Below are 20475 nucleotides of genomic sequence, written 5' to 3'. Positions count from 1 at the left end.
AGCCACTTGTACCGCAAAGACAAATTGCCTGACTTTGTTTGGCCTCTTTGGTTGAAAGCACACATTTATTTCTTGTCCCCATGTTCAGCTGCCACCACCAATCATTTCTCATTCTCCAGTTCCTTCTAGGCGGACTCAAAGCCATGCTGCGCCCACTTGAAAAAGGGGCAAACATGATTTCTTGGAATCAAGAAGGAGTGAAGAAACACAACTAGGAGTCTCCCCTTCAAATCCCATTCAGCCCTCAAAAACTGAGAAGTTAATAAAACCAAGGGCCAAAATGCAAGACAAGAGTGCAAGGTGGGCCAGCAGACGCAGGAGAGAGGACCTGTCCCGTGATGACTTGCTGTTTCTGCTCAGTATTCTGGAGGGAGAGCTACAGGCAAGTTGTTTTTTTCACATCATGCATTTGTTCATTAGGGGAATCTAGCACATGTGAGTGACTGTACTTGCAACCAAATTTTTATTGGAAATGCCTCCAAAACCTGGTATTGAGTATTGACAAGTATTCCACTCAATGCATCCACCCCAAAACCATAACTGATTAGCACTCCATCCAAACCCACAAAAACTGACTCAATTCTTCAACAATATCTTTAAATAATCCCAATTTGTTAGCAAAAAAACAACAAAAGGTGCTAACAGACAGTGTAGCATTGGCCAAAGCTAGCTAAAAGCCAGTGTCTCATCATAAATAGTAAGGTCATATTCCTTCAAAAAAAAGATAACCATGATCAGGAAATAAATCAGCTTCATGTTCACAGTAAGGATTTGTAGTTTACCAATAAAAGGAAGTCAGGAGAGGCTGTGAGCTGAGCTGACACTAGCTTAAGCTTAGCTGCTTTCTAGGAGCTGTCTTTTTCTTTTTAGCTTAGTAATCTTTAAGAGTACTGAGCCAGGCCATAGAACAAGAATACCACTCATTTAACAGCCACACAGTAATAATGAAGATGTTTTTTATTCTGTTACTCAAGTCCAGGACTTGGGCTCTGGACTCAGCACTTTCTTTCTTTACATTTAGACTGAGACTCAAGCATTTACAGCATTAGTACTCAGAAAATGGGGAGGAGGGCTCCAACTTATTTACTGATAATGACTGTTCTATTTTATTGATTTTTTCAAGACTTTTTCAAGACTTTTTCAGCAGCTGAGAGCTATATGTGTACCTGGATGTACGTCCATGTGCTGTCTTGTTAAAAAAGGCACTGCCAGGATGCTGAAAGAGATGCTACAACTTGTGTGTATTGCTTCAGATTTTACTGCAAATCCAAAAAATGCAGTGTCAACATCAAACTACGATAGACATCCGACCAGGTTGCAGCTCAAACATTAAAGGTGTTTTTCGACCAGAGGAACTTTACCCTGGAACTACATGCATTTCGAACGGTGGACCGAGGGTCTATATTTAGTTCAGGGGTAGATAATCTCCCCCATAAAAAGCCCCTGCTAGGGGGGTAGTACTTTTCAAAGGTCCCGGGGCTTTTGGGGGGCAGGGCCTGCAATGCTGAACGTGTCTGATTGGTAGCTTAACCACAGTGTGTTTATTCCGCCCGTCGTCCACAATAACATCACACACATCTGTGATTCACCTGATTTCTCTTTCTTTAATTTGTTCTATCTTTTTTGTATGTGTGATTACTTTTCAAAAGAAGAAGCTGTGGTTCACTTGATTTAACAGCTTGTAACAGTAGTCTTCCCTCAGCCCACCGCGAATGCGTCTCTCCCGGTGTTACAATTTTAAAAGTTACCCTGTAAACTGGAGACCTTCTAAAGACATGTATGAGGGATGCATCCAGCTGAAAGTCGGCAGTTAACAGGGTCGCGGTTTAAACCAAAACACTGGCCGATCTCTGCCACGGCTTTTTCAGTTAAAAACTATTTCAGAGCCGTGTTGAAACGTCTTTGCTACTCGCGCTTATCTCCTCTCACATGTTGATTCAGTGAATCCATCTGTGATGAAATATAGCATGATCTAAAACAGCGAGCTGAGTCTCTTCCATGCTAACAGGCTAATTGTTGTGTTGCTCATATGGTCTACCTTAAGGGAGATGCCACAGTTAGCCTACATGGACTGTTGATCACAGTACCGCTCGCTAGCTGATGTTAATGTTAGAAATTGACTGAACCACTGTGGCCAAAATATTTAGTCTGTTAAAATTCTGATTAATAGCAGGTAATCTGCAGGTCAAGGTCAGGTCAGACTTGAGGTTCGTTGACTCGACTACAATGTGTTGCACTGTTATCAGAGGGGTTCTTGGAATAAGGAAGGGGGAAAAAAAGGTTACCTCAACCTCTCTACCTGCAGCTTACATGAGACGCTTTAATCTAATTGTTCTACTGCAATGTTTGCCACTCTAGGCCAGAGATGAGGTAATCGCTGTGTTGAAACCTGAGAGGACGGATCCAGCTCTACTGAGGGCCCACTATGGTTTTGGTGGACCAGAAAAGGTGCTCTGTGCCCTGCAGAGAGACTCCATCCAGGCCCAAAAGGACCTCCTGCAGGACGTGTACAAAAATCCAATCGCTGAGGTACCAACAGTCAATAGTGAGAAAATATACACCAGATGGAGTAGATAATCTAATGTAATGAGGTGAATACATTACTGTCTCACAACAGAGCATCTATTACTGCTGCTTCATTGCACAAATTTGTTATTTGCACTACAGGTGTTCGATGCACTGGATCTATGTTTCAGCAGAGATTTTAAATTTGTAAACTAAAGGATGGGTTTTCCCTTATTTGTAGATTTAACTTGTCCAGAAAACAAGTTGTAGAAGTCATCAGCACTATCAGTAGATAGTAGTCTCTTGTGCCTGAAGACTAGAAAGTTTAAGGAGTAGGATTAGGCTTTTGGAACCTATGAGCTCATGAAACATATCTTAGGCATGCACACATGCACATTAAACGACACTTAGCATAGAAGACAGTTTGTATGATTGATGATTGATAGGACCAACAGTGGCATCAACCAACAGTCATCAACCATGCAGTCCTGTACTGTACCACTCAAGAATCAATCAGAACAGATGGCAGCAGAGTGTTTTGTAACACAGCATTCAGCAGGTAACTTTTCTGAGGGTTATCACTGGAGTAGGGAGCGACAGAGCAGCGAAACGACCAGAGTGGACCTACTCTGCCTCCTTCTGCCCGCCATTTCCAACACCCTTCACTGCTTCTATCAGTCAGTTTTGTTGTTTTTGATACTCAGAAAGTTAACAGCCTTTCATGCTGTTCCTCCTTCACTGCCAGGCGAGCAAACTAAAAAAAGAGTTTTTCCTCTTCAAATTCAAAGTATTTTCCTCCAGGCTCCAGGGGCCACGTCCGGACTCTAGCGGCCGAAAATGAGGCACCGAGAGCGGGTAAAATACTTTTGCGATGACCCTGGAGGAAAAGCGTTTTTCCTCTCCAAATTAAAAGTATTTTCATCCAGGCTCGAGGGGCCACGTCCGGACTCTAGCGTCCGAGAATGAGGTCAACCTATTGTTCAGTATGTTCAAGTTGAATATGATCATGTTCAGTCTTGTGCAGACATAATTTTGGAAAAAATAAAATGGTTCCTTTTGGTGTGGAAGACTGTGTAGAACTACTTTTTTTCCCCTCGAAAAATCACTCAGGAATCATTAGGAGAATTGATAAGGAATTGGATTGATAAGCAGAATCGACAATGGCATTGACATTGATAAAATCTTATCAATTCCCACCCCTATTCTAGATATTGTCCAAGTTTGTCCCCATTAGATCACAGACTTAGGATCACAGGCTGTAGCTTAATTTCTTATCTTAATAAATACATTCTTTGGGCACTAATTGGTTGGATTTGAGGCGCAAACAAGGATGACCAAACCTAACACTAGGCCTTCAAAGGTACAAGGCCACAGCTTGCAAAATTCACAAACTATTTAGGCAGTCTTCCCATAAGTCAGGGTACACTGATAGTCTTTTTATCTCCTCTGTTGTTTTCTCTTTTCCCCTCAGTTCAACCACTTTGTAAAGGCTCAGAAGCGCTCATCCGAACAGATGCTGGAGCAGTTCCTGGAGGTATCTCGGTCTCATAGCAGCATTCTCCACAAGCTCGAGGAGCAAGAGAAGAGCCACAGGGCTTCAATCCAGAAGAGCAACTGCCTGACCACTCTCCTGGAGCAGGACAGAGAGAGGTTGGTGAACTGAGCCCTTGAGTTTTAGATGAATGCCTATGCAAAGATTTATATTTTGCAGCTCCCACCAAATTGGTAGTCTGGGCTGAGGCTAGACCTGCAGAAATATCCGTGCCTTTGAGAATCTCTCTAATGTAAAAGTGATGAGGATTTACAGCTAGTGCAGAAGAGGCTAAGAGATTAAAGTCTTTCAGCACACTGGAACAAGCCAGATCAGAGCTCTGTGATGTTCACTTGTGCAGGCTTAGATACTTTTAGTAATGCTCTTCATGGCCGAGGGCAAAGGCACTGTTGGCTGCTTCGTTTTTCTACCAACCCAGTGACCTCAAGACGGTACTTAAAGTTCCTCCTCTTAGACAAAGTCCATTACATCCTTGACTTGGTTAGACCTTGTGGCCAGCTTGGCTCTGTTCGCTCTCCCATGTAAACACATAAAGATGCACTCATATGCAATTACATGTACGGTCTAAATTGGCACCCTTCTGCCCGATTCGACAGAACCACACAGCAATGGATGAAGCCCTCTTCTAAACTGAGTAAATGGGCTGAGGCTTTTCTGCTGGATAGAAAGATTCTCGTCCAAAGTACAGAGAGTATTTAGATGTGGCCTTTGGGTTTAGCTAGGTCTGACATAAAGGTTGTTCAATTTGAGGCCAACAGCGAGGCTGTTGTGTTGAAGTTCCTGGTCGTCTCGGCTCATGTACCATCAGAGTCCACTCTGTAATCTTACTGTGTAGACACTAGACCCGCACTGGGCTCGTAGCCTTGGGAGGAGACTAGTTGTCTGCATCTGTGTGCCAAAGTGAAAAACACTTTACTGATCCACAACAGGCACACACGCAATTAAAGGCCAAAAATAGTCATGCCAGTAGTGATCAAGTTTACGAGAATCCAGTCTATCCATATACAGAGTGGAAACCCAAAACATGCACACATAAAGGTTTTGAGGTTCATCTCGGCCTAATGATGATTAATACATGAGTAGACAGCATGTCTGTGGTGCAGGGTGAACCCTGTGTGGCTCATGCATTCCTGACTGCATGAACAGAGGATTTTCATCTCCCTGCCTGCTCTCCTTCATTAATCCCTTTCATGAACACGTGTTCAAGACACAGCACTCGAACTTATCAGATAAACAGAAGAGCGGGCTGACAGTGTAATGAAATGCTGACGTTGTTGTTAAGTTTGACTGGCAGGGATATCAACAAGTCTAATGTCTAATCCTTCCTTTGATTTGTCTGATCAACAGGTGAGGCTATTTCCTGATCAGTCCTTAAGTCAAGTGTCAGGACAATGACTTGCTAATATTTTGTTTGTCTGTTTCATTTGTCTTTCCACAGTGTTAAGAGTTTTCAGACTTGCACCTCTTTTGTCCTGTGTGGTAGTTAATGTAAGATCTTTTGCTTCTGTTGTATCACTCAACAATCAGAAGACTTTATTTCAGGCTTAAGAAACATTCTTTCAGACAAATGATCTAGAGCAGGGGTTCACAAACTTTTCAGCCCACAACCCCCAAAACATAGGTGCCAAAGACTTGCCCACTGTCCCTCAAAGTGATTTAATGTGGCTTCATTTATCTAGTCTGCAGAAAATTAGCCCACCTATATGAGCATGTGGCTGTGTTTCCTGTGCGGTTATGAATTCACCTACTGCTACTAATGCTTTGATAATTGACTGTTCACTAACCCTAAACTTAGGAATCATCTGGCAAAAAGAAAGGCAGACAACTCATTACATTTTCTATTTTCAAGGTTTTAATTCAAGTTTAGAGTCTATTTTTGTTGATGTTATTTACTATAATGGGTAAAATGTACTATTTTTAGATAACTTTTGTCATTCCAATTTTTTTATTGCATTTTTTCAGTATTTCTTTGTACATTTCATTTTGAAAAAATGAATAAATACAAAAAATACAATAATAATAATAATAATAATAATAATGATAATATAATAATATTATAATATTAATAAAGAAATAATAATAATTAACAGTACAAACAAAAAGGAGGATAAACATAAGAAAACAAGGTAAATAAACAAAAATAAATAATAATAATAATAATTTTTTTTAGATAATTTTGAAAAAAACCTTCTGGAAGTCATCTCACGACCCCCCCATGTGTGTCTCCCGACCCCACAGGGGGTCCCGACCCACACATTGGGAACCCTTGACCCAGAGTCTATAACGAAAATATTTGCACCTCTTCGTCTTACCCATGAAAATACACACTCTGCTCTACAATGCAAATTCACAATCAATCTATGCAGCTATGCTAGTTTCTCTGTATTTATTTAAATTTCCACTAAACCACACTTGAAAATACTTTATATTCCCCCTATTTGTGTTCCCAACTGTGCTTCAGCGTCTTGGCACAAACAGGTTTAAGCTGAGTCACTGCTTGCATTTATCCACAGGGTAAACAACACGCTGCACATGGCGATACGCCTGTCCCTTTCATCTCCCTCTTCATCCTGTCCCTCTTACATCCCGCTCTGCAGTAGCCTAAATATTTAACTGAAAGAATTCCCACTCCTACTCCTTTTCAACTATCTTTCAATCTCCCTCCTGTTTCTTTTCAAAGTGTATGCTCTGAGCCAAGAGAGCCACTCAGGCTTGTTTCAAATCTGCACCCCTCTCTCTTTTTTTTCATCCTCCTGAAAAAGTATCTCCATGAGGTGCCATGTGCGGAGCAGATGACCTGCTTTGAGCTGCAAACTATACGCTAAATTCCAGTCACGGCATATAATCACTTTTGCCACAGAATGATCCCTTTTGCGTGTCAAAGGATGATTACATCTGCACATCACAATGCAGCAATCTGGTTGTTCCAACCTCAGCTATCAGAACATGCTCTGTGTCCCTGTGTGCGTTTCCTCTAGTGTGTCACTAGGCTGACAGCATCACAGGATTTACCGCTCACACATGTTAAACACACAAGAGACATCCATGCTCTCATCTGTTCACTGAAGTTCTGAATCACAAACCCTTCACAGGCACTGTCTTAAACCCTCTAAACCACTTGTAAGCTCTATGGTGTTCTCACTCTGCACTGATGTGGCTTTCTCATCAATACATCACCAATAAGGGCTCTAAAACCTCAGACAGTGTCAAAAATAGTCAGAAGAATAACAGACTACCACCACGCAAGCTCCTCTCTTAGTTTTGTACAGTACTTTGGGATAGCTTAAGCAACTATGCTAACAGACTTATAGAGACAATGCTAACATTTCAACACAAACTGAGCCTAATGTTTACAGACCATTATCTTACTTTGGTTTGTTAGCACTTTCACATTTACTAAAGCAATATATAGTGCATCTGATGGAAATGTAATTGGTCATCAAAAGGCCATAAAAGTACATGACCAATATCAATTTTGCCCTGATGATGGTGCGACTTCAAGGCCAAGAGACCACCAGTATTATTGCAATACCTCCTAAGAGCAGCATGAATGTCTGTAACAAATTTCAAACCAATCCACTGAATTGATGAGATATTTCAAAATCCAGTTTTATTGATTACTGAGGACATTTTATTTGACAGCCAATCAGAGATGTTTCCTTTGGGCAAGCCCATCCATCCATCCATTTTCTTCTGCTTATCCGGGGTCAGGTCGTTGGGGTAGCAGTCCAAGCAAATCGACCCAGACATCCCCCTTCGGGTAAGGGCAGAACTGTAAACTGGGAGATGCCGGTCAAGAATACTGCCAACAGTGGACTCGTTATGGTCCCATGAAAATGATTTTAGGATCAGACGCTATGTTGTAGGGGTGTAACAGTCCAACAAGTCATCACAATCTGGATCAATTCATTGATTGGCTGAACAGTGATCCTATCAAATTGATAGTATGTCTAAGGAATGGGCATTTCAAGCCACAATTCTATTCAATAATCACTGGCATCTATTCAACAATTATTTGAAAAATCCCCCCCAACATTTGTGGTGTCCAATCATAGACTGTATGAAATATGGACGTAGTATGCGTCACGTCACCCATCTGTTTCTGAAGCGCTGTTTAGAGGCCAGTCGTCTGCGGCAGCCATGGTGCTGCTGTCGAGCGATTGTGACGTAAAGAGGTGGGCTTTGAGCCTCCTAGCCAACGGCTACAGTATTCCCACCTGTCAATCAAGTCAGCTGTGCCTCTCATTGGAAGACTTGTAATCTCAATATCTTCGAAATTGCTGCGTTAGAAAAAAATTAACCCCCCTGTGTGCCGATCGAGAAATGAGCTATCCAGACTACACTCGTCTTTTTTACATGTTTATTTCTGATGTAAAGATCGTCTTTTTTGAATTGGTGTGTGTGTGGTTTCCGGTACTTCCGGAGCCAGCCTCAAGCGGATCCTCGATGAACTGCAGTTTTAAGCACTTCAACATTGGACTCATATTTTTAGACCGCCGGTTGTCGCTTGTGTCCAATATACAGTATATGATGTCTACATGGGCCAACACTCCCTGAATTAATGATAACATGCTTGAATAAAAAATGGTTGGGTTTTGCCAAACATCAGTACTACTGACTACAAGTGAGCCTACCACCAATTTAATAGCACTTAGTCCAAAATTTGAATGGCAATTGATCCAACAGTGAAATATTTCACCAAAAGGTTTATACGAATCCATCAAATACTTGTTGAGGCATTTCAGTCGTGTGAACCAACCAACAAATTGTAGAACAGTGCTAGCATAACCGACAGACAGTAACAGGGAAAACAAAAACCTCTGGCTTGGTTAAAAACAGTGGAAGAAACATTTAGAAGATCTTGTCTCCCAAGAAAAGGACAAAGTAAACTTGGCTATGCCGTAGCGGAAACCCACAGCTGTTCTGTCCATCCCTCACACTCAAATCCACCATCTGCCGGCTCGGCCAATAATGTGTCAGGAGAAGATGTGCATAAATTACCGAAGGAGTCTGGCAGTGCACCACTTCAGAGCAGAACCGCTGTTATGATCGCAAGCTGTTGGGCTCATTTATTAGCTGTACCAGGCATATGAGGTCAGCTTAGTCAGTCCTTCAGTTTTATTAAACTTGTTGATAAATGAAGAGAAGAAAGCCCGGAGCAGCTGCTTTTCTTTTTACATCTCCAATATGGCTTTTCTCTGACCCTACACAGCCATTCTCGGTACAACTGGAGGATTTGACGAAGGCAGAGGCTAAAAAAACTCAATATCTCCAAATTACACCCCTGGATGAAAATAGGAGTTCTGACAACGGCAGAGTGCTCCTCTCATATAAAGGGCCATATTACATATTGGCGATGTTTGTGGGTTTTCTTGGAAAAGAAATGCCTTTGAGGGATCGGTTCATTCTTGTAATTGAGGACAAGCGCTTCAGATGCCAGCCCCTCCTCAAAGAGGAACTGGACCTCATGAACTCTGGTTTGGGAGTTGGTCTGCAGAAAGGAATCTGAGGGAAAGAGGAGGATATCTCTTTCAGATTCCACAACAAAAGACTACCTCATCTTATCAAGCCTCTTCCTTACAAAGAAATTCTTTGTATTAAAGCAACATTACCAACTTAAAAACAATACCCTTGTCTGCTCTGCAGCTTCCTACGACGACCAAAAGCTGATATTTAAATTTATAATACTTGGGGTGGAAGTGCTGATGTTTGGTATGTGCATGGAAGAAACACAACCAGGGCAACAGTGCTAGCATAGCCAACAGAAAGCAAAAGAAAAAACCAACCTCTGGCAAAAAAGAATGAAAGAAACACAATCAGTTGTTGTCTATAAATGTTTTATAGACTTTCCTTATTAAAATGAATGTAACACAAATGTTCTTTCATTCTTTCAGTAGTGCTGTAAAGTATAGTATAATATTCTATACAGATCTACAAATAGAGGGGTGAAACTACAGATGTTCTGAGAGAGACATGCTTTAACATACATTCTTGATTTCCAGCAAAAACACTTAAGTTGAAGAATCTTTTATAATACACTGGGAAAAAAATGGCATTATCTGGTTAAGAGTAGATATTCTGAATTCTGATGTTTCCTTTCACACTAAAATTCTAAAATCAAAGTAAAAGGAAAATATTAGGAGCACAAATAGCAACACTTTGTTGTTTGTGTTTCAGTATTTTCCAAACTAAATGAATTGGACAATTTTAAATGAGACAGTACACTAAGTATTGGCTACATATAGTTGCTTGACTATTTGGTACACCGAGCTATGACTAATCAGGGTGCAATTATATGTTGACAGTCGTCAAAAATCAACGATAATATTAGTCACTGATGAATGTAATAGTTTGTGATCAAGGTTTTCTGGAGTTGAATTGTTGAGGAGTGAGACATCAGGCATCCTCACTATCTTTACTGAGAATGGTGCATGAAAAACAGCAACTGGGCGTCTCTCTTTTAAAGATCAACTGTGACATTCAACTTTGCAGTCCAGAGTTACCGCCATGCTGTGTGGGTTTTTACATCTTCCAAATCTTTACCCTCTAAATCTTTTTCTTTCCTTTTCATCTTTTTCTCTTCTTCCTCTCCCAACACTAAACAGTAGAGCAAATGACCATGTTACTACAGGAAACAAAATACACTTTTCAACTAAATAATTTGTCTTTCATGAATTAAGATTTTTTTTAGGCATGTTTGAAGTTTAAAAGAGCAATGTTAATTCAAAAACTGATTGCTAAATAGAAACCATTTTGTAACTTTTTATTTGATCGGCTGATTCATCGTTTCAATAATCGATGACTTATCAACTATTAAAGTTACAGTTAGTTGCAGCCCTAATGACTCATAAATATTTTCTCTGCTTTAATCCTACATTAGTGATTTTTATAAGCGTAGATAAATGAAAAATGACTCATGTCTCTTGGTATTTCTTAATTAATGTTACCAAGAACTATGTTTGGCCAAAGTAGAAACAACCCCTTACGCAATACTTAGATAACACCATAAATAGAAGCTGAGTGGATTCAACATCAGATAATAGCCACTGGAAAACAAAACAAGTCAAGAGGAAACGTCATTAACCAAAGTGAACTCTGACTTTTAAAGAGACAGCCAGCATTGTAATCGATCAATTAAGGGATTAAAGAGGAGGCCAACCAGGTAAAGACAAAAAGCCATACCTCATTAAATAAGCTGAACTAGCAGAGTCAGTAACTCTAAAGAGCAAAGCTCTTCTGGTTAGGAGTGTTTATGTGTAAGGACAACCAAGGAGGTGCTGCATATAACCAAAAATAGAAAATCAGCTATTTCCATCAGTTCTTTTTCCTTCTCAAAACAGAAAAAGGGGAAAAAACAAGAAGAAAAAAAAACAGCTGTCTAAACTTTTGCAATCACACGTTTTTGTTGCGTTGGGCAAAAAAGACGAACTAATTGCAGGTGAATTATCTCAATAGCAAAAAACAGGCTCATAGAAAGTTTAACCTTCGTTCCAGTTTGGAATGTTCCAAAACGACTCGTTAACTTGTCATTTAAATGGAAATTTAAATTCCGGCTGACCAACTAATCTGAAGGTTAGAAAAATACTCAGAAAATGGTCAAAATTGAGCACAATTTATCTAACACAGGATCACAAAGTCTGCAGGTAACTCACATTGAACTGGTTTGCTGAGTGTGGCTAACTCACTACCAGCCTTTGGTCCTTCTTGCAGGCTAACGTTTACCTGCCTGTGCTGGCTACACGTTGCCCCTAGTGGTTATATGCCAGTTTAACCAGACACAGCCTACTCAAAACATTATCTCCATTTTTATTTATCTTTTATTTATATTTTTGGGCTTTTACACCTTTATTTGTATAGAGCAGAGGACAGTGGATAGTGTAGGAAAGTAGGAGAGAGTGGGGGAATGACATGCGGGAAAGAGGCCACAGGCTGGATTCGGATCCGGGCCACCCGCTACATGGGCGCTCAACTTAACCATTAGGCCAAGTCTGCGCATATTATCTACATTTTTAGATCAAGACACTGCCAAACTGCGTAGCGCTAAGAAATGCCATCTGTCTTGTGTTTGTTTATGCTAGGTTTACGCTATGCTCCGGCTAGTGATGGGTTGTTGAATTACAGCTTAGACACAACACTTGACCAGCATTTTGGGCAGACAATAATACAATTATAAGTCATTTATTGAACTGAAGAGTAATTCTGATGCCTTCTAGCGAGGGTGAGAACATTTTACTCTTCACAGTCATAGTCATAAATGCAATGGTAGGAGAGACAGTAGTTGCATTTTTGATATTTCTGTGTATAACTTTGAGCTCTTTTAACCCAGTGTGTTTAAACTGCTATACAAACTAGCTTCAAGTGTCTGCTATTAATGGCCTAGAAAATGCCTGTGCAGCACAAACAGAAAATGCATGGCTTAATCTCAAATCCAAGGAGTGAAATGTTACAACTGTCCCCGGTCTCCCTACTAATAATTGGCATAATAATTTATTTCGGTGTTTCAGTTTTCGGCCTTGGTGTCCTCATTTTCGGTTTCGGACAAGAATTTTCATTTCGGTGCATCCCTACTCTTCAGTCAACTAAACATGCTCATTCCTAGTCAAAGCTAGCAGTGTCAGTTATCATAGTTTTTCTATCAGATCTTATGATTTTTTTTTTTAAAGTGCAAGTTAATATACTTAAACTTTTAAAACACGCGCACACAAAAAAGTTCCAAATAAAAACTGTCTTATGATCTATGGTGGCACGGGACCTTAGGAGGAGCTACTAGCTGAACTTTCACTAATGCTTTCAGACTGTCCCGTGTTGTGATAGACCAGGGCTGCTGAATCTGGAGCTGACAGAAACTTTCAATAACCATGGCGACATTGTTTGCACATGTATAAACTGCGTGCGTCTTTCTCGTTTCTGACGTGAATGCTTTGACAACGTGATCCCATCTTTCAGCAAAGAGAGATCCGCAAGCATTAATGAGGTCTGCCTTTTACTGTGGTAAAAAATTGTTGGCACTGTAGTCCGAGCTTTCATTGCTCTGTTTAAAGACATGAACGATCAGCGCTGAGGTTCATGCCTGGTGTAAAAAAAATCCCTGAGAACATAAATGTCAAAAAAGTGAAGTTTAAGTGGGTCTTTTTGGCTGTTTTGTAAATTCTTGAGTGATGACATCATGACACGGGGGAAATAGTTCTCATTTAATTGGGGACTAGATGGGCTGCTTGACAGAAAGAAATACCACCAGAGGTATTTTTCCCAGTGAAAGCTAGAACTTGGAGCCATAATGCTAGTAAATGTTCCCAGAGGGGAACATTTGTCACACACACACGGACATACATGCTTTTTCTTACTCCTGCTGCACTGGAAGCACTATCATCCAGTCAGCTATAATATATCCTTTATGTTTCCCATTATGATTGTTGTCACTCTTTGTTGTGACTGATGAGACTAGCAGTGAGAATAATAAGAGCATAATCTGTCATCCCTCCCTGCGCCGCTGAGCACAAAGATTTGACCTGAGTGATCTGTGAGAGAGCGGAGGGGTACAGAGGAAACTGATGATGGCCAGAGGAAGGTATAAAAGAAAAAAAATCATGGCAACACAAACAAATAGCCCTTTGTGTGAAAAAGGTTTGGTAAAGAACAGAATGACAGAAAGATAGAGAAGCAATGTGAGGAGGAGGGAGGGAGGGAGGAAGGGAGAACAGAGAGGGACATATGGATGTAATTGAGGGCCGATGAACTGATGATGTCATTTTACAGTCAGGTTATCAAGCCCCAGGCAAGGCAGCTACAACTCACAAAACATGTCTCCTCTTAAATATGGGATCACCAACTACACACACGAACACACACATACACACACATACACAAACACACTATGAGAATACAGTATGCAAGCTTTTAGACCGGCTTCAGTTCCTTAAGCACACAGAGTTAGGCCCAGCACTTATGCAGCATAGTTAACATGTTTGCTCAGGCTAATCCTGCAAACTGGGAGTGTAAACCTTTCCAGTTTGAATTGTGATTGAAGGTTTTCTTTGCACACACACACATACACACAAACACACTCTGTCCTTCCCATTAGCCTCTTTGGCATGGCTACACAATGACCTCATCTGGAATGGGCTGAACTCCAGTAAAAACACACACACACACACTCTCACACAAGCAAGCACACACATGCACACGCGCACACAGCAGTAGAGCCTGTACAGTCCCATATAAGGACTTGCTGATGATGTAATGGGCGCCACTGACTGCGAGTGAGACTCGGTGTGCAGAGCACTTCTCATAATGTTTGGTTTTCCGGATGGAATGTCCACATCACTGGGATCTCCGGGAAAGGGAGAGGTGAAAGAGTAGAGACATTTTTATCTTCGGAGGATTTAAAAAAAGGACAGAGGCCAACAGCACGGCACAGGTAGGACCAGTGAAAAGACTTGTGAACTGTGGAAAGATACAATGTCCATTTTGAGGACTGTTGCTTTAAAAGTTGCGCTTTACTGCAAGGCTGAGTAATGGGCAAGGAAAGTTTTGGCTCGTTCTGCAATGAGTTGATAGATTGAATGTCTTACGATTGCAAACTTAAAAAGATAAATTCACAAGATAACTATGTTGTGTATTCAAAGATGGTATTTAGGGTCCCAATCCAAAACTTTTTACACTGAAATCAGAACAAAATGTGTCCTTTGTCATTCTTAGATTCTTAAAGAAAGAGCATTGACGAAACAATCCAAACTATCTAGAACATCAAGAACAAAAAAACGGAACATCTGTGTTTGACGGGATTCCCTGAATTTGCAGATCACTCTTCGGTTTCATTCAAAAGAATTACATCTGTGGGAGTTTAACCCACCCACTCACACATATTTTACATTTCTTAGAGGCAAATTTAAGGACTCTCTAAATGATTCACTGCACTGCGAAATGTGCGATTATGAAGATTTGATGAAACAATAGCAGCTGTAAAGATTTTTTTCATAAGTCGATAGAAACTTTTACTGTTTACTTTCTGAAGTGAAATTTGGCTTTTGAACGTTTCCCCTTGATGATATAGAAATAAAGATCTAAGCAAGGCATGAGAAACTGATTCTGAAATGGATCTTCATTTTGAGTTTACAAAGAAACCTAGAATCTGCATTAATAACCTGCAAACTCTCTGAGAAGATCATATCTCAATGTAACAATAATAATAATAATAATAATTGATATGACTTGCATGTTGCTTTTATGGGTACTCAAAGTTGCTTTACAGAAAGTGCGAAAATAAAGCAAATAAATAAAACAGAATAAAGACAGAGGTTGGGCTGGAGTAGAGGTTATGTGCTTTTTGGAACAGGAAGGTCTTGAGGTGGTATTTAAATGATTGAAGAGAGTCAGGGTTGTGGATGTGTGGAGGGAGAGAGTTCAGAGAGTTGGGGCAGCAATGGCAAAGGCTCTGTCCCCCAAAGTGCTGTGCTTGGTCTTGGTGATAGGGGACAAGAGATTGGCATCTGATGATCTGAGGCAGCGAGATGAGGAGTGTGCGTTTGAGGAGGTCGGTCAGATATGAGGGGGGGTGACCGGCTGTTCTCTATGAATTGTGCCTCACTTGCAGTGACACTAAATGTATGGTGTTAAATTGATTTGTCCATTGTTAGTTTGCATCTGGGGAAATGTGAGGAGTGACAGCACTTATGCAGCCGGTCTGTAATTACACATGGAACGGGGGGGGGGAGATTCCTTCCTCTCTTAGCTGGAGATGGGGTAGAGATTGTTGTGCACAGGAGGGGGGGCAACTGGGTGCAGCGTTGAGGGTACTCAAGGGTAGTGGAACCTCTTAATTAACACAAACTCCCTACCAAGGGACCATCTGCTGTGATAGTTGAGAGCGCTGCAAGGAGAGTGCACAGCAACACGAATGTTGCATGGACATATCTTCATGTTTTGGGGGTTATATGTTGGGAGGAATAGAAATGAACGGTGCACACATATGTGGAGTTGTACAAATGAAAAGAGAGTATTCCAACAGATTTCCAGAGGGATTCAAATTCTTCTGAAAATGAAAGTAAATGTTTATGCTGGAAATACACAACTCGGGAAATTATTGGTGTTTAAAAAGTGGGGCCAGGAGGTTAAGTATAAACAAAAAAAAAGTTTCCTTCGAAGCTAAAAGAGTCAATTACATAATGAAGCAGCCCATGATTCCTGTTTTATATCAGTGTCTTTTTTTCTCTATCCACAGACTTAAGCTCCTGATCGCAAAGGAAAGAGAGTACCAGGAGATAAGGCATCAGAAAAGTGAAAGAGAGGTATCGGCTCTAAAGGACGAGCTGAACACGCTGAAGGCTTTTGCGCTGCTGGTTGTTCAGGAGCAACAGAGTCTGAGCGAGCAGCTGGAGGAGCAGCAGCGTCGTGTCAAAGAGCTTACCACCATCACTGACCACATCAAGCAGGAGGTCAGAGCTGCTCACCCCAGTTCTCTGCACCTCGAAGTGGAGCTAAATAACCAAGTTTCTATCTTCAACAAAGGCCAGGATACCATGACGGCCCCAAGCTTGCTGTCAGAGGTGGAGGTGCTGAGGAGGAGGGTGGTGGAAATGGAAGGGAAAGACGAGGAGCTGATTCGCATGTGGGACCAGTGTCGGGACTTGGACCGCAGACTGGCGAGGGAGACCAGCTACTGTCGCAGCTTGAAAGTAGAGGTGGATAAACTCACTGGCAGAATCAGCGAGTTGGACAGGATAGAGGACGCTTTAGGCAAGAGCAAACGGGACTGCACTCTCCTCATGGGCAGCTTGGAGCAGGAGAGGGAGGTTAGCAAGAGGCTGTCGGCTGAGCTCAACACTCTGAAGGTCAGGGTGAGAGAGCTCGAGGCTGTTGAAAGCAAACAGGAAAAGAGTGAAGCGGTGATTAGACAGGACCTGACCAAGCTCAGATCACTCACTGTAGCTTTGGTGGAGGACAGGAAGACGATGGCAGAGAAGCTCAAACAGGCTGAGGAAAAACTCAACAGGAAAGAGGGCAAGAGGAATGAGCACAGCAATTTGGCAACAATGACAGAAAGACTGAAAGATGAGACGCAACAGGCACTGAGGTGTAAGGCAGATTTGGAGGAAAGGATTAGGAGCATAGGAAAGGAAAAAGAAGAGCTCCAGGGCAGACTAATAGCAGAGGAGGAGAGGACCAGAGAGCTGCAAAGTAAAATGACGATAATGAGAAGTAGGTTACAGGTGCTGGAAAACAGGAAGGAAAAGGAGGAGAAGTACGCACACAGTTCGATATCGAACAACACTAACCATCGCCGCTGCCAAACAGAAGACAATAAAGTCAAAGAACTGACCCAAGAGCTAGACAGGCTGCGAAAGAGACTACAGGACAAGGAGGTGTTGGAGGGAGAACTGGTGCAGGTGGAGGGGGACTTTGAGTCCCTGCAAAAGAGGTTCAGGGATGAGCTGAAGAGGTCCCAGGCTCTAACAGAGGAGCTTGAGATGTCAAAGAGGGAACTTTCAAAGTACAAGCAGGCGGAGAAGCAGGACGTCAACCAGGAACACCTTCTCCTCTGCCGTCTTCAGAAGGAGCAGGTTAAATCCCGGCTGTTAGGCAGGGAGGTGGATACTTTGAAGGAGAAACTGCAGAAGCTGATGGGAACCGACGAGTCCATCTGCAGGGTCCAGACGGATCACTCCATGCTGCAGAGGAAGCTGACCCTGCAGGAGGGCAGGAACAGAGAGCTGGCCAAAGAGATGAAGGAACTGAGTGGTGAGCTTGAAAGGTACAGACAAAGTAAGAACCTTTCATCTGGTGCCAACGGGCCACACTTCCCTGACCTTTATCAGACCACCAAAGAAGTGCAGACGGATCCGGACGACAGCCTGCCTCCTTACAGCAATCATGGCAGGAGAGTAGAAGAAGAAAGCGAGGAGGAGGACCCGAACCACAATGAGGAAGTCTCAAGCAGAAGAAGCTCTCTTGTCAATAACCTCAACAGCCTGAACAGTGCAAATAACAATGTAAGCCAACACAGCAGCCAATCAACCAACGGCATTGATGTGCACCAAGCAAATGGTGAGGTGATGACGTTAACGCACACACCAGGGCAGCCCTTGCACATCAAAGTAACACCTCATCACATACTTAATACAGCTACACTTGAGATTAGCAGCCCAACCGGGGACGCAGCTACGTCCTACACCAGCACTGCAGTCATTCCGACAACTGGGGCATCACCTAAGCAGAGGATCACCATCATCCAGAACTCCCCAGTGTCTGCAAACGCTAAAACACCCCCTTCAAGCCCCGATGGCACCGTCTCCCCAACAATCTCCCGGGTGCTTAGTCCAAATTCCCCACGCTCCCCGACACCAGACCACACCGGTTCTCCGATTCAGATCGTAACATTCCGTACCTGTTCCCCAGAGCCGGCAGAGGTCGCCAATCAGGCTTCAGCGTTCTGCAAGACACCAGAGCGGCAGAACAGCTGGCAACATCAGAGGTCCAACAGTGCCGACACAAGCCCAAGCATCATCACCACAGAAGAGAACAAGATCCATATCCACGTGGGGAGCCCCTACATCCAGTCTCTGAATGGTATGACCCACAGCATCCCGCAGCCTGTCGGGCCGTACTACCTCCGACATGAGCAGCGGACGCAAGTGCTCACCAATGGCTGTCATGTCACGGGTGTCGGCAAGATTACAAGTAGCATCACTATATCCCCTGCTTCCTCTTCAGCTTCACATTCCTCTAATATTACAGTAAGTGGCCTTTGTGATTAGGTGGGAATGTGTATATCCCAAACATGCAACATTGGCTGGTCAGTCACATTCCTGAACTACTAAACAGTATTCCTCCAGATTTTAACAAACTTTAAATAAACATGTTATGGTATCTGTCCTACTACAGCCTTTGTAAAGCCTACTTGATTTAGTTAGTGTCTTTAACAACCCTGTACTGACTGTATGGTATGTGTTTCTAATGCCTGTATTAGAGCTAAGTAAAACATGTGATATGCTTTTCATATTTGTATCCTGTTTCATTAATGATTTTTCCTGTTCATTAAAAGTGTTTGTGTTGATTCTGTTTAATCACCTTGAATATTTTCTGTAGAGGTCTAACATCAACACAGCCAACAAAATGTGAGTCTGTTCGAATGCAAAACAGTTGGAATCAGAAAAGGTAAAGTGAGAAAATGGTAGAAGATTTGTTTGATGGTTTTTTTTCCCCCCGAAGGGCCGACTTCACACAAAAACACTGTTTTCTGTTCATTAGCATTGTTCTCAAAAGTAAAGGTACATTTGCTGGGATAAAAAAAAGGGTTTATGTTTGCTTAGTTTGATACAAAGGTTGAGTCATCCACACAGACTAATTCCTCTCAAATCTGTGTGTGTGTGTGTGTGTGTGTGTTTGTGTTTGTGTGTGTTGGTGTGAAACCGCCTCCAAATAGGCACTGGAAAACTCAGCTCATTTTTTCTGACACAATAAAACTTGGAACACCTGAAGGTGGTGGGACTGTTAAGAGTTTTATGATGGTTGGATTACCAAAGGCCTTAGCTATTTTGAGTGCCAACTATAAACCCTTGCATGGAATAATCAGGCTCCAAAATATTCAATAGTGATCAATCAATCCGTCAGACTTTATTTGTAAAGCGCTTTTCATACAATGACATAGTAACACAAAGTGCTGTACATGAAAACAAATTAAAATAGAATAAATTATAAATGTAAAAAAATAAATAAAAGACCCCCCCCCCCCTCCTAGACCACCAGAGTGCCCTCTTCCTGATCTTCGGGGACTTCAACCATTTAGTTTCTGCATAGCTTATTCTGTCTTCTGTACATATTTGTATTATCATTATTTTCATTGTATTTATATTTATATCTTATTAATTACTTCTTCTATTAATATTATTTGATATTCCTAATTATTGTGTATAAGAGCAACTTTAATGACTGAATTTCCCCTGGGATGAATAAAGTATTTGTAATCTCAACCCCGGACCCCAAACCCACCCCACAATCCTAAGGTTAAGATCATAATGTATGCAAAAATAATAATAATGGTAAAAATAAATAAATAGATAAATAAATATATGAAATATAAAAAAGAAGTTTCTGAACAAACTGAGGAAACACTGCCTTGATATATTAATGAGGAAACACTGGAGGTAAAATAAGATGTTAAAACTCAACACAGGAAATTAAGCTTAACCAAAATAAAATAAATGAATAAGATAATGAAACACTAAAATATTAAACCAGTGAAAAAATTAAATAATAAGATGCTATAACTATAATAGTGACTCAAATTTGAACTAATAATAATAATAATAATAGTAATAATAATAATAATAATTATTATTATAACAACAATAATAATGCATTTTCTTTATCATGCATTTTACATTCTGAACAAATCAAACTAGATAATAAATAAATGAAGT

General features: G+C 41.4%; 2 protein-coding genes across 2 annotated transcripts in view; one reads left to right on the top strand and one right to left on the bottom strand.

Annotated features, from left to right (window-relative positions):
• The window catches only part of cmss1 (cms1 ribosomal small subunit homolog), a 57275-nt gene that overhangs the window by 30626 nt on the left and 6174 nt on the right, over window positions 1-20475 (bottom strand). The gene's annotated exons all lie outside the window — the stretch shown is intronic.
• On the top strand, window positions 281-19052 carry LOC117819938 (filamin A-interacting protein 1-like). The gene is made up of 4 exons (XM_034693486.1): window positions 281-382; window positions 2359-2529; window positions 3977-4155; window positions 16278-19052. The coding sequence occupies exons 1-4, from the start codon at window positions 281-283 to the stop codon at window positions 18808-18810; spliced, it is 2985 nt and encodes a 994-aa protein (XP_034549377.1). The 3' UTR covers window positions 18811-19052.

The sequence above is a fragment of the Notolabrus celidotus genome, chromosome 10, assembly GCF_009762535.1.
Source record: "Notolabrus celidotus isolate fNotCel1 chromosome 10, fNotCel1.pri, whole genome shotgun sequence".
NCBI lineage: Eukaryota > Metazoa > Chordata > Actinopteri > Labriformes > Labridae > Notolabrus > Notolabrus celidotus.
This window is presented reverse-complemented; position numbering and strand designations above follow the sequence as displayed.